Here is a 15,559-nt window from a genome sequence, read left to right as displayed (position 1 = left end):
ATGAAATGAAATTGAAAGTTCAGTTTCTCAGTCACAATAGTCACATGTGACTTGTAGGCTTCCACGCTGGACAGCTGAGGACACCGAACACTCTTATCACTTGAGAAAATTCTGTTGGAGAGCATCTGAGAAAACGCAGGGCATGGTGCCTTGCCCCCTTCTCCAGGACCCATCACGCTAACTTCTCTTCGCTCATCATCTTACTGGTGCCGGCTTGGAACCGAACACAGGGGTGAGCCGATCCCCGAACTCCCGAACTCCGCCGACAGGCTTCCGTTCGCACAGCACGTCCTCCAGGCCCACGCTGACCGGCATTAGACGCCGTGCTGTCCACCTGCTCCGGAGCGCCCTGCATCTCCTTCTCAGCACGCACCACTTGTCTCGAAACGGTTTGAATGCAACTGCCTCGCAAGACGGAGGGGCCGAAGAGTGGAGCCTGGAGGCAGGCAGCCCGGGCCGGGTCCCGGCTTCACCTCGGGCTCAGCATGTGAACTGCAGGTAACGGGGACCTCCGGTCAAGATGGTGGCGTGGGTCAATGTGGTGTTCGCCTCTCCCCACAGCCACTCCACAATCACAATTAAACTACAGGACAAGCATCACTGAAAACCACAGACGTGTAGCTGCACAGAAGTCCTATGACAAACACACAGAAGACGTCTCGGCAGGAAGGGCAGAGAGGCAGAACGGCTGGTCGCACACCCACGAGTGGTGTTGAAAATCAGGAAGGATATGCTGGCTGCAGAGGTCCCCCCAGAGGAGCCAGGGGTCCCAGCCCACCACCCAGGCTCCCAGCCCAGGGTGTCAGTGCCAGGAAGGGATTCCCCATAACTTCTGGCTGTGAAATCCAGGGGGAACTGTGGCTGAGACAGAAGGTTGCTGGTGTTCCAGGCATTCCTCTTAAAGGGCTGGTGCACAGCCATACTAGCTGGTGACTCACGCCCTTGAGCTCCAGCACCGGGGCAGCAGAGAAAGGTGCCTGAAATCTGTGGGGAGGAACTGAATTGTCTGGCTTCAGGGCAAGGGCGGGAGGGGCAGCTTTCCCCCAGGAAGTGCAGGCTCAGGCCACTGTTCCTTCGCTGAGCTCTCCCCGCACCCGGCCTGCACTGCCAGGTGAGGGCCATGGCTGAGTGTCCATCAGCCTAGCGAATTCAGTTCATCCCACCCTGTGATTCCCTGAGACCCTGCTCCGCCCAACTTGTGGCCCACCCAAGCTGCTTCCAGTGGCTTTTCCATACAAACGGTCCATCTTGGCTCATGCTGCAGACTTTCCTAAAATCTCTCAAAGGTCCACAAACCCCAAACAAGCAATATCTGACCTTGGTGAGCTGCATCTTGCTAAGCAGCCCCAAGCCTGGCACTACTGGCAGCCAGCCTCAGCTCTCAGCTGACCCTCTCCCAGGTACCTCCAAGCCCAGCACAAGGGACAACCATCTACAGATCACTTTGTAGCCCATACCAGGTGGCCCTGGGCAGGGCACAGGCAATGGCTGACCTTGGCCTGCACCGGAGAACCTCCCAAGAGGCCCCAGACCAACACACTCGGGGGCCAGCTTCGGAGCACACCACACCACCACCCAACCACCTCCATAAACCGCACACCCAGAGTGCAGACTCGGCAGGCACCAGGGTCCTGAGAAGTAAACCCTGCTCCATAATGTTATCCCTTGCACAACAGTTCCACTCTGGCCAGTCCTCAACTATTCAGGCTGAGAGACAATCCCTCCCATTGATGTGCCAACAGCAATCATGGCTCATCTGCAACAGGAGGGCACTTTCAAGCCAGCACCAGGCTCAGGTGACCAGGAAGCCTGAGCTTCTGGTCCTACACAAGACACCTGTTTCATAAGGCCAATCTACCAAGGCTGGTAGAGACATCTTAGCTCTTACCTGACACATAGGAAAAAACACAGGGAGACAGCCAAAATGAGGAGACAAAGAAACATGTCTCAAATGAAAGAACAAACCTCAAAAAAGAACTAAACAAAATGTAGACAAGCAATCTACCAGATGCAGAGTTCAAAACACTGGTTATGCCCTGGCCAGTTTGGCTCAGCAGTTAGAGTGTTGGCCCGCAGACCAGAGAGGCCTGGGTTCGGTTCCCGCTAAGGGCATGTATCTCGGTTGCAGTTTGTTCTCAGCCCCGGTTGGGGTCGTGTGGGTGGCAACCAGTTGATGTTTCTCTCTCTCTCTTCCTCCCTCTCTCCTTCCCACTCTATCTGAAGATAAATGCAAAAAATATCCTTGGGTGAGGTTAAAAAAACAACAAAAAACAAACAAACAAACAAAAAAACACTGGTTATAAGGATACTCAAGGAACTCAGGGGGACAATAGAAGAACTTAGTGAGTGAGAACTTCAATAAAGACATAGGAAACATAAAAACAGAACTAGAAAACATAAAAAAGAACCAATCAGAAATGAAGACTACATCAACTAAACTGAAGAATACATTACAGAAAATCAACAACAAATTAGATATAGCAGAGGATTAGAATCAGCAATTTGGAAGATAAAGAAGCAAAACACTAAATCAGAACAGAAAAAAAATAAAAAAACAAACAAGCAACCCCCCTCAAAATGAGAATAGTTTATGGGGCCTCTGGGACAATATCAAGCACATGAACACTCTCAACATTGGGGTACCAGAAGAAGAGAGAGAGCAAGGAATTGAAAAACAACTTGAAGAAATAATGATGGAAAACTTCTCTAACCTGGCAAATGAAATAGACATATAGGCCCAGGAAATACAGAGTCCCAAACAAGATGAACCCACAGAGGCCCATACCAAGACACATCACAATTAAAATGCCAAAAGTTAAAGACAGAGAAAATCTCTTTTTATTTATCCTTGTCCGAGGACATTTTTGCATTTATCTTCGGATAGAGCAGGAGGGAGAAAGGGAGGAAAAGAGAGAGAAAAACATCGATGTGAGAGAGACACATCGAGTTGTTGCCACCCACACGACCCCAACCGGGGACAGGGACAAATTGCAACCGAGGTACATGCCCTTAGCGGGAATGGAACCCGGGACTCTCTGGTCTACAGGCTGACGCTCTAACCGCTGAGCCAAACAGGCCAGGGTGAGAGAGAGAAAATCTTAAAAGCAATTAGTTACCTACAAGGGAACTACCATAAGATTATCAGCTGATTTTTCAACAGAAACTTTGCAGGCCAGAAGGCAGTAGCATGAAATATTCAAAAGCAAGGGACTTCAACCAAGATTACTCTACCCAGCAAAGCTATCATTTGGAATTGAGTGGGAAAGAGCTTCCCGGACAAGAAAATATGAAAGGAGTTCATCATCACCAAATCAGTATTATATGGAATGTTAAAGGGTCTTCTTTAAGAAGAAGGAAAATAAAGATCAAATATACAAATAACAAAATGTCAATAACTACCTATCTTTTAACAATTACTTTAAATGTAAATGCATTAAATGAATGTTCCAATCTAAAGACAGATGGCTAAATAGATAAGAAAACAAGACCTTTGCAATATGAGAGACTCACTTCAGACTAAAAGACACACACAGACTGAATATAAAAGATGGAAAAAGATATTTCATGAAAATACAAACAAACAGAAAAGCTAGAGAGCAATACTTATATCAGACAAAATAAACTTTAAACAAAGGCTATAACAAGAGACAAATAAGGACAAGCAATTCAACTTTTAGATATTTATCTGAAGAAACCCAAACACTAATTTGAAAAGACATATGCACCCCTATGTTCATTGCAGCATTATTTACAACAGCCAAGATACAGAAGCCACCTAAGGACTCATCAACAGATGAATGGATAAAGTAGAAGTGGTGCATAGATACAATGGAATATTTCTCAGCCAGAAATAAATGAATCCATGCCATCTGCAACAATATGGATGGACCTAGAGGCTATTATTCTAAATGAAATAAGTCAGACTGCAATAGACAAATACCATATGATTTCACTTATGTGTAGAATCTAAAAAACAAAATAAACAAATAGAGACTCAGAGATATAGAGAACAAACTGATGGTTGCTAGATCGGGGGCTAGATGATGGGGGACTGAGTGAAATGGGTGAAGGGATTAAAAAGTAAAAATTGATTGTTACACAGTAGTCATGGGCATATAAGTACAGCACAGGGAATATAGTCAATAATATTGTAAAACTATGTATGGTGTCAGATAGATACTAGATTTATGGGGGAATCACTTTGTAAGTTATAGAAATGTCTAATAACTAATATATTGCATGTCAACTGTAATAAAAAAAATTAAAGTATTTACAAAAAGATAACTGGCATCTCTGGACTTCATATTCTTCTTCTGTAATATGGGGATAAATTATAACTACCTCATAGGATTGTTGGGCCGTTGAGTGAGTTAGTGAATAAAATGCACTTTGAAGAGCACCCAACACATAGTATACACTGGACAAGTCTTGGTAAGAATAAATAACTGAAAGAATAAGCATCTTCAAAGGTAGCGCTGCTCTGGTCTTCTGCCCTGGACATCACACCCTGTGGCTTAAGACAACGACCCAAAGTATATGCACAATGTACTATACTTGTGTACAACACAAACTATACTTGTATAAAAGGGCTTGCTTTAAAACTACACTGCTAGAAACTTAGTCTGTAGACATATTCAAAACAGTGTAGTAAGATATTTACACAAGGACGCTCACTGTAGCATTGTGTACAAAAACACCGAAGTGACCATCTGCCATAGGGTAGCTGGCTAAATAAATTACATATATTCATACACTGGGATACTGTGCAGCATTTATAAAGAATAAAGTGGCTGCCCTAGCCAGTTTGCCTCAGCGGTTAGAGAGTCAGTCCAGGGACCAAAGGGTCTTGGGTCCGATTCCTCGTCAAGGGCAAGTATCTGGTTCGATCCCCAGCTCCAGTTACATAGATGTCTCTCTCTCTCTCTCTCCCCCTCCCTTCCATTCTATCTTTAAAAAAAGAATAAAGTGGAACTGCATGGGGTAATGTGGAAAGACACCCAAGATACAGGAGTGTGAAGGGAAAGAACAGAGTGAAATACACCAGAACAGCATATATGTACATGCTGTTGCTGGGTACACCTCGGAATCTGTACATTAAACCCTGTACTGGTGGGTCCCTGCAGGAGGGAAAGCACTCTGGACTTACCGACTTCTAAGTTCTTTACCACAGGAGCTATTCCCTCGTCTACACTTATTCTTCTGACCTAAGACATGCAAAGCGTATGTGGTGTTGCAGTATAGGTCTCCTCTCCAGAAACAGGACAAGAGAAAAACATTCGAGCAGGGACTAAAGATGGTGAGCACCTGGGAAGGAAAGAAGCTATTCTACTGGCAAATCCTCCGGGTTACTGACTAGTAAAGGCGGAGGGAACACTCAGGTAGCAATACAGGACCCTCCGTGTCTGAATAAATAGTGTAAGAGCTGATGCTCATTGAGACAGACACTGTGCTCAGCCCTTTCCGACTATTATCTCATTTCCTCCTGCCTATGAGGAGGCCCGATTATCGTCGTGGTTTTTCTGAAGAGCCATGGAGACGTGGAGTGTTAAAGCAGGGGGCACAGGGCTCCTGGCAGAGGGGCTGCGTGCAGCTCCCACAGAGTCACAGCCCCTCGCTGCCGCCAGAGGGCGGTCCAGGGCACACAAAGGCAGAGGGTGCTCTCAAAAAACTGTCCAGCCCTGTTCTTGTCACAGCACCTGGCATTTAATAAAACTCCCACTGTACTTTCAGCTTATAAGAGTCAACATTACAGGCTCCAGTCGGTTCCAAAAAATTATGAGCATCTCACACGGCAGGGAAATTAAACCGCTAAAAGGTCAAAGACGAAGAACGCGGCAGGCAAATGCCTTGAAAATGGAACGGATTAATCTTGGGCATAAGAAAATTTCAACTCCAAAGTAGCTCAGGAACGTCACAGAAGGACCGTCTCATGTGAGAAGATCAGATATTTTGTGAAAACCTTTCTCTGCTGCCACACGCCAGGGAGTTAGGTTAAGCTAACACAGTTCTGGTTACATCCAGGATACGCCTTCGGAGATTTCCAGGAAAGAGGGTGGGATGTGCAAGTCAAACTGAGTCGGGCTGGTATTCTGAAACTGGCTGTACAACCTTGAAAAAGTTCCTAAGTGCTACCTGGCCTCAGCATCCCCCTCTGAAAACTGGTGATGACAGCTACCTCTGTACAAATAGTAAAATTAAAAGGGAAAACAAAGTGATTCCACCTATATGTCACCTGCAATATAAACACCTCCATAAAATGAGTTTATTTTCCTTTTCCCCCAGACCAGTCATTGTCCAATTCACACGCCATTCCTTTTCAACCCGATACCCTTTGGCTTTGCACAACCACTTTAACCCTTAACCTCTCCTAAACTGCAAATGGATGATTTTACATTAGGGGATTCAAACTCCCTGCGTGGCCATGATAACTGACTTCAGAAAAGGACTATTCATTGTCTGTTAATCAAAGAGGATTCACATTTGCTCTGTCCCCAGCCACTTGAATGTTTAACCAGATTCACATCTATGACAACATGTTGAAGATGCTCTAGGTTCTTCTCCCTCCCCTCCCCTCACGCCTAGTCCGTAATGAACCATTCTTGCCTCAGGCATTCCGAGACCCCCACCTGGCCCCCAGCCACCAGGAAGCTAAGGCAACTGATAATTCGCAACATTCAAAGGAAATATTCCTGAGTTCTCCATCACAAATTTGATTAACATCTAAACAGTGTCTAACGTACATTCCCAATTTGGAAATGAGCAGCAGGTATAAAGATAACTTTCTTTCCCTCCCACCTGCCCAAGAATATAAAATCAGAGCCAGCACACCCAAGATTCATGATCATTACTTAACCAGCAGCCACTGCCTGGAACAGAGGCTATTCTCACATCAAAGCTATAATGTCCCTAATAAAATAATAGTCAACTTTGCATTTCACCTCTGTTTTTAAGCCAAATCTTGAATATGCCCCTGCGATCATCCAATAAATCCAAATGTTCGAAGTTCATAAAGAGATATCATAGTAACCTGACCAAGTTAGTAATTTGACCCAGTTAATAGTATCGTATTGAGTCCTCCTGTCTCAAATAATAACACTCAAAAGAGCAACCAAGCTACATAACTGTTTCAGAAAGTTCTAGTTTAATTTTCCCCATATTTGGCTTTGATCTTGCAATTTCCTTTGTGGTATCTCATCCTATAGATACATTTTCCCCTGCGTGAAATGATTTATGTCTATGTTATCCAATGCAATAGTGTGAAATATTAAAAATATTTATCCAAAGGGGACTAGTTAAATAAACTATGGTGTGTCCAGATAAAAACATGACACAGCCACTTCACAGAGAAAACAAGAAGTGGTCTGCTACTGAACTGTAAGGACCTGTAAGACAAACTGTTGACTAAAACAGCAAGGTACCAAACGTATTATATACTACCAGTTGTGTAAAACAAGAAAAAAATAAGAACACACATGTGCATTGCACACACACAGCTGTATTTATATAAATAAATTTCAGAACAGTAATCAGAAACTAATAACATTGGTTGCAATACTGGAAGGAAAAAGAAATGGAAATGAGAAGACAGGCATATGAAAGAGATTAGTTATTGAATAGTTCTGGAAAATGTTACCTTATGAATCACGTAAATGTATTATCTACTTGGAAAATACATGAAAAATTAATTAGTTGCAAAAATGACGTTCCAGTCCTTCAAGGTGAAAACAATACTGCCATAAACTCACATTTTGTGACTGACCATGCTGCTTCTTCCTTCTAATACCATACATACCCACACTAAAACCACAAATCATATATATTTAAATTAATAAAGTAAATCAGAAAACTCATAGAAGAAAAAAAAAATCCAAAACTACTTTTAAAGACCTACACAAAACCTTAGTCCATATATTTTATTATCATATTAAGGTGAACTGCCATCTCCTCTAGCTGTTTTGACCTCGCTGGTCCACACAGCATTTTTGCTGAAGTGGCCAGATCCACTGCCGTGCCCAGGAGAGTGTCCTTGTCACGCACACAGATAAGCTCACCTTCATAGGTGCCGACTTCCAGGAGAGTCCCCCGCTGCTCGAGGTCCAAGAACTCCTTCACAGTCAGGAAGTTGTAGTCCACGCCAGGCGCTTCTCCTGGCCGGGGACAGCGGGTGGTGCCTGCGGCAGACAAGACACCCTCAGTCAGCAAACAGGAAGCGCCACATCCAGGTGTAATTAAAGCAACCTGTTCAGTAAGCTGGAGTACACGACACGCCGAGCTGATCTGCCCAGACAGGGACCAAGGGAAGACAACTTTCCAACAGAGGAGCGTCCTCACCTCCACCCCCCAGGGCCGGGACTCTCGAACTGGAGCAGAAAAGCATGCACAGCGGGGTCACTCAGGAACTTCCACCCTTCTAAGAGTGCCCTGAATGAAGAAGGTGGACTGGATTTTATACGGAGAACATTCACAATCAGCAGCTTTGAGGGCGCTGGTAAATACTAAAACGTTATCCACCTTAAGCTCGAAGCCTAAGGGGTTTGTATTTTTATCACAGGCCTTGAGATTCTCGTGCTCCTTAGTACATCCGGCAAGTTCCACTGTAATCAGCCCTCGGCAGAAAAGACACCCACTGCACAAACACCTCCCCAGGGAGACGCGATCACCGAAGACCTGCGGCTGGAGATCTCCAGGGTAAAGGGTGCTGCTGCACTCCATGTAATTAATATGTTGGCAAAAAGAGGCCGCCCGTAGTCCTGACCGGAGAGAAAGGACCCTGTATGTTCTAAAAGTCTCCCCCTGAACTAAGCTGGTCATTCTCACAATAACTAATAAATAGGCCAACTCCTCTTATGAAATAACAAACATAGAGAATCTGGAGTATTTCGGTCGCTAGCTCAGGCACGGGGCTGCAGCCCCATCATTTAGCTCAAGCTCAACTTCAGTTCGAAAGTGTGGAGCACTGTGGAGATGTGTAGTTTATACATACACCAAGAAAGGAAAATAAACCAAGAAGTAACTATGTAGCACACAGCGCGTACCAGGCACCTTTGTTAAATATTATGAAAGACCAAAAGAAAAAGCAAAAAACCTGATTTCAGCTCCCATGTTCGTTAGGGTGTTTAGCTGACAGAGCACTGTGAAAGGCACCATCACCTACGCTGCTGTAAAAGGTCAGTGCTTTTCTCTGGCCGGTTTGGCTCAGCGGTTAGAGCATCAGCCTGCAGACCAGAGAGTCCTGGGTTCGGTTCCCACTAAGGGCACGTACCTCAGTTGCAGCTTGTCCCCAGCCCTGGTTGGGTCGTATGGGTGGCAGCCAGTCGATGTGTTTCTCTCACATCGATGTTTCTCTCTCTCTCTCTTCCTCCCTCTCTCCCTCCCGCTCTAACTGAAGATAAATGCAAAAATGTCCTCAGGTGAGGATAATAAATAAATAAAGACCAGTGTTTTCCTACACAGGAAGCAGGGATATTCCCTGTTCCTAGGAATTTCACAGCACGTCAGTACCAACTGCAGACACCCGGTGCTCTCCCGCCCCGGCACAGTGCGCTCCGGGACCACGTGGGACTGGCCACTCACGCCCAGAGCGGAGGTCCAGAACTTCCTTAAGTCAAAACACCCAACACATTTTGCATCTTTTACTCAAGTCCATTTTTACATGAGCCCAATTTTTCTGATATCTGAAATCCGAGTGTTTTCTATAGCTGCCAACTTTCCATAGAAGGTTATGTTATCAATGTTCACTACCACCCCCAGCCTGCTGCTGCTGTCTGGAAAAGCAGCGGCTGGTGGACCAGCCACAAGCCCACTCTTGGACGGTGTCCTAGTTTGTTCCTGTTTCTGGCCCCGCTGGCATACAAGGACAAGTCCTTGAGGAAGCTCACCACTTTTCAACTTCTCTCCCCAGTGTCAGGCTCATAGGAGGGACTCTAGAAACGAAGAGTATCATCTAGTGATAAGCAGGGGTCTGGAGGGAGCAACGGGCTCATGGTCTGGCTCCCCAACTTGTGGTGTTGGGCAAGTTCCTTACTTTCTGTTATTTCTCAGTTTCTTTGTCTGCGAAATAGCAGTCATAAGAGTAGCTCCACCCTAGGCTTGTGCGCATTGCATGGGATAATCCCGTTAGAGGACTTTGCTCAGTAATCATGAGCAGATGTTACAGTTTATAAACAATAACATAGTTATTGTTAGAATGAAATGAGTAAATAGAATCTTAGAGTTCAAGTGATTTATATATTAATCATTACATCAATCCTTAGGTTTCATTTATTTAATAAATATTTATTGAGGTTCCAACTGATGCCAGGCACTAATTTAGGCCAGGAAAACACTCAGGAACAAGATAAAGCCCCTACTACAATGGAATTTATATTTTAAAGATAGAAAGTAAATATGTATGTGAATAGATAAAGCATTTAATTTCAAGAGGGAATAAGTCTTTTGTAGGAAACACAGTCAAAGCGTTAGAAACTGTCTCAGAGCAACATAGGTTAAAGGCTTGAGTGTCCTGGAGGGAGGAAGGAAGGTGGAGTAGGGAAGCCACTTGGCAGAGGTGATCAGGAAAAGCCTGGCTAGGAGGGGCCAGCAGAGCCCTGCAGAAGTGACAATGGGAAGAGCATTCCTGGCAGGGGAGAGGCCCAGGGCTCTGGTGTGGGAACAGGGCTGGCATGTTGGAGGAAGCGCAAGAAGGCCAGAGCAGCTGCAGCAGAGCGATGGGAGAGGCTAGAAATGAAAGTGAGGGGCCCGGTTATGCAGTCACAGAAAACACTTCCTGTTTGATTCTAAGGGTGATGTCATCATTTATTTTTTAAAGATCATTATTTGGCTTTGGGCAGAGTAGTAGGGGTTCCAATCAGGTGCTGCACGGTGCCCAGGTGAGAGAAATCAGGGCAAGGACCTGAAGAAGATCTAGGAAGAAGTGGTAAGAAGCAAGTAGATTTTTATCACAAATCATTAAATATCTTTTGTTTTTCCTTTAATCCTCACCCGAGGACATGCTTAGAGAGAGAGAATCATCCATCTGTGTGAGAGAGAAACACCAATTGGTTGCCTTCCATACATGGCCCGACTTGGGGGTCTCACCCACAATCCAGATATGTGCTGACTGGGAATTGAACCTGCACACTTCCGGTGCACAGGACGACACTCAGCCAACTCAGCCACTCCAGCCGGGCAATCACTGAGTAACTTAAATACTTGTGATGTAGTCCACAGCAAAGATGTACTAAATGTATGTCAACTCACCCTGACTGGTGTGGCTCAGTGGTTAGAGCATCAGCCCATACAAAGAAGGGTTGTGGGTTCTATTCCCAGTCAAGGGCATGTACCTGGGTTGCAGGTTCCATCCCTGGCCCCAGATGGGGCGGGTATGGGAGGCAACCAATCGATGTGCCTATTTCACATCCATGTTTCTCTCTCTCTCTCTCTCTTCTCCCTCCCTCCCTTCCACTCTAAAAATCAATGGAAAAAATATCCTTGGGTGAGGATTAACAAACAAACAAAAAGTATGTCAGCTCATCAGGCCATGCTAGGTCTCTATTTTTAAGATAGAACTTGCTGACAGAGTAGATGTGATCCTGTTGCAATTAGCTTGTTGTCAATAACAGGAAAGGAACAAAGGGAAGGCCAGGCATTATAAGCATGTCATTTGGGAAGCTTCACTTTGCATCCCCAGGGAACCACTGGCCCATTCCCTGCAGATCACCCGGGGAGGGGTCCAGCAAAGGGGAGATAGACACATGCCCAGTGAAGTAGGGGTAACATAGGGAAGGTCCTTGCCTGTCAGTCAAACCTGGGGCCAGAGATGGTGGGCCCGAATGGGTGGGGCCATTGCAACCCATGAAAATGTGGGGATACACAATCCTCTAGACAAAGGAATTTTCTCTCTTGTTGCACTTGACTCCTGGCTTGTGGGGCTCTTTTGCTCCTGCTTCCCTGCATCCATCCGTGTTTTCTCCATGGCCATGTGGCCCTGCAGACCCTACATGCAATGCACTGGTGGACGTCAGTGGGGAACACAAGCTAAGCTAGCCTGATGCTGGACTGGATACTACTCCAATATGAAATAAAACTCTGGACACTGGCTTTGATTTTACCCCTAATGAACCCCAAACTACACTCCTTCTATGACTGGGCAAAGGGGAATGGGACTTTGCAAAATCAAGATTTAATTCCTCACAAATAAAAATCACTGGTTCTCCCATGTGAGTCTCTGAAAACTATTTTTCTTGGGATACTGCAAGAATTCCACTCCCATGAGCAACAGACGAAGTGTGTAAGAAAAACAGAAGAAGAAAGACTTATTTTTTGACCTGGAAAAATGAGTGGTGTCATTTATAGAAAGAAAAAAGATGGAGGAAATGATTTTTAAGGAAAAAGAATTAAGAGTTTACTCTCGGACAGATAAAGTTTGAGATGCTTATTAGACACCCAGGTGCAAAGAGTGTGGACAGTTGGGTATATAGATCTGAAGATCAGACTGAAGGTTGGGAGAAGAACTTGGGAGTGATCAGTAAACCAATGATATTTAAAGGCAAGCGACAGAAAGAGCTAATCTAGGGACAGAGTAGAGACAAAGAAGCCGAGAAGTTTGGGTTGAACACTAACCCCCGTGAGGTGTGGTAACCAGGAAGAGAAGGAGGATCCCCAGTGGAGACTAAGAGGCAGCAGTGGGTAAGGCAGGAGCAAAGGGTGAGGGTGTGATGTTTTGGAGCCAAGCAAAAAAGTTGTTCAGCCAGCTACTTGGAATACACAAACAGTCGACCTCACGATGGAAAATTCCAGTGCACTGCAAGAACAGAATCTCTTTGAAGCTTCCTGTGAAAGAATCTGTCCTCAATATGTTCTATATGTTGCCATTAATTTAACCCATCCTCCCACTCCACCCCACCAAAAGATGAGCATAAACAAAACCAAACAAAAGATTATTTGAGTTTTTAAAGTCTTCCAAACCAGACAATGTACATGTTGTTTCTCCTTCCTCTGCTATCTTATCTTTGCCATTGTTTTCAGAACCAATTTGTCAGATTTACTTTAAAGACAACAATCACCCTGGGTCTTGATTTCCAGAAAGTATTCAAAATAATGATAAATTTCAAAAATGCCACATTTTGGAGGGAAAATGAGACTAGCATATACAATTTCCCCATGTAAATAAATACGCTTAGATGGCCTTTGAGCTGCAGGGGAAGGGAGTGCAGGGTGGGGAAATCTCCACCCACAAAACCTTCAGGGTTTATTACCCAGACAAAACCTCCCACTCTGCAGGCTAGCAGGAGGTTTACTCCCAGTTACGCTCTGAGCAACCCGCCTGGGTCTGGGCCAAGGGGACCAGGCTCCATTCAGTGATGCGCTGGAGAAAGGGCGGGGAGGGGACTCCGCCCCCTCTTTTCTTCTAGCAGAATGACAGGCTGCCTGCTGGACACACGCCTGGCAGATGGCATTTCAAAGGGTTTTCAGGAGCCATCTGGGGTGGGTACAATTATTACAAACCATGCTTCTAACAAAGCCAGAAGGGTTACTTCCTGGCAGAAGAGAAGTAAAACAAATTCTATCATGTTTCTCAGGGAGAGCATATTAAAAAAAAAAAAATCACCAGGCTGACAAACTGGGTGTTTCTACAGCCTACAACACTGCCTTCTGCTCATGGAGCTAGAAATCGGCCCCATAATATCTTGTTGTTATTAGCTTTAAATAAACACAGTGCCCACTTCCCACTTTCAAAAACAGAAAGATCATCACACACTAGGAAAAGAACAATAATTTCCATTTATTGGATGCTTCCTTATGCCTCTCTTAGGCAAGGTGTCTCACTTAATCGAGTCTATTGTACGGAATCTGCATAAGAAAGGCACAAGGACTGCTACTATACTCATGTTACAGATGAAGGGCCCAGAGAAGGAACCTGCCCAAGGTCACCAACAAGCAAGCTGGGCAGCATGCTGATTTGTTGCAGACACCCTGACTTTGGCACCCCTATTTCTAAACCATCCCTGTCCAATGGCACTTTCTGCCATGACAGAAATAGTCCATATCTGTGTCATCCAGCATGGCAGCCACTAGCCACATGTGCTAATGGGCAAGTGCTAGTGTGACTGAGGAACTGGATTTTAAGAACTTTATTTTTTTCACTTTTAAAAAAATTTATTTTTACTGTTGAAATTATTACAGATGTCCCCCGTTTTGTTCCCCATTGATCCTTCCTCCCTGCTCCTGCCCCAGCTGCCTTCGCCCCCTACTGTGTCTACTGGTCATGCATATATGTATATGAATTCTTTGGTTTATCTCTTCCTGCCCCTCTACCCCTTTCTCTCTGAGGTTCATAAGTCTGTTCCCTGCCTCCATGTCTCTGGATCTATTTTGTTTGTCGGTTTATATTATTCATTAGATTCCACATATAAGTGAGATAATGTGATGCCTGTCTTTCTCTGATGGGCTTATTCCGCTTAGCATAATACTCTCCAGGTCCCTCCATGCTGTATCAAAGGGTAAGATATCCCTTTTCCAGCTGCATAGTACTCCATTGTGTATATGTACCACAGCTTTTTTATCCATTCATCTACTGATGGGCACTTGGGCTGTTTCCAGATCTTAGAGATTGTAAATAGTGCTGCTATGAATATGGGGGTATATATATTCTTTCTGATTGGTGTTTCAGCCTTCTTAGGATATATTCCTAGAAGTGGGATCACTGGGTCAAATGGAAGTTCCATTTTTAATTTTTTGAGGAAACACCATACTATTTTCCATAGAGGCTGCACCAGTCTGCATTCCCACCAGCAGTGTATTAGAGTCCCCTTTTCTCCACACCCTCGCCAGTGCTTGTCATTTGTTGATGGTGGCCATTCTGGCAGGTGTCAGGTGATACCTCATAGTCATTTTAATTTGCATCTCTCTGATGATTAGTGACTGTGCATTTTTTCATATATCTCTTGGCCATTTGTATGTTCTCTTTGGAGAGGTATCTATTCAGGTCCTCTGCCCATTTTTTAATTAGATTGTCTGCCGTTTGTTGAGTTATAGGAGTACTTTATATATTTTGGAAATTAACTCCTTATCAGATGTATCTCAGAAACAAAAGAGGTAAAGTAACAGCTGACACCACAGAAATACAAAGGACTGCAAGAAAATACTATGAACAATTATATGACAACAAATTGGACAACCTAGGTGAAATGGACAAATTCCTAGAATCATACAATCTTCTAAAAGGCATCCAGGCATATTCAGAAAACTTGAACAGACCAATAACGACTAACACAGCTGAAGCAGTAATCAATAGACCCTCAGCAAACAAAAACCTTGGTCCAGACAGCTTCACAGGGGAGTTTTACCAAACATTCAAAGAAGAGCTAACACCTATTCTCTTCAAACTATTCCAAAAAATTCAAGAAGAAGGAAGACTTCCAAACTCTTTTCATGAGGCCAGCATTATCCTAATTCTAAAACCAGGTAAAGAAACTACGATGAATTTGAAGAACTTTAAACGTAAAGAGCCACATGTGTCTAGGGGCCACTGGATGGGCCCGTGCAGCTCCCAACCTCAAGAGCATTTGAGTTGCCCACA

The 15,559-nt window shown here is 44.6% G+C and overlaps 1 protein-coding gene across 2 annotated transcripts in view; it reads right to left on the bottom strand.

Moving 5' to 3' along the window:
* The window catches only part of MAGI1 (membrane associated guanylate kinase, WW and PDZ domain containing 1), a 574,287-nt gene that overhangs the window by 106,373 nt on the left and 452,355 nt on the right, over nt 1-15,559 (bottom strand). For both annotated transcript variants that reach the window (XM_036266477.1, XM_036266478.1), the window contains exon 3: nt 8,052-8,171. In XM_036266477.1, the coding sequence (XP_036122370.1) occupies nt 8,052-8,171 (120 nt within the window). The remainder of the gene's footprint in view (nt 1-8,051; nt 8,172-15,559) is intronic.

The sequence above is a fragment of the Molossus molossus genome, unplaced genomic scaffold (genome assembly GCF_014108415.1).
Source record: "Molossus molossus isolate mMolMol1 unplaced genomic scaffold, mMolMol1.p scaffold_m16_p_18, whole genome shotgun sequence".
NCBI classification, from domain to species: domain Eukaryota; kingdom Metazoa; phylum Chordata; class Mammalia; order Chiroptera; family Molossidae; genus Molossus; species Molossus molossus.
Note: the sequence above shows the minus strand (reverse complement) of the source record. Positions and strands in the feature narration are given on the sequence as shown.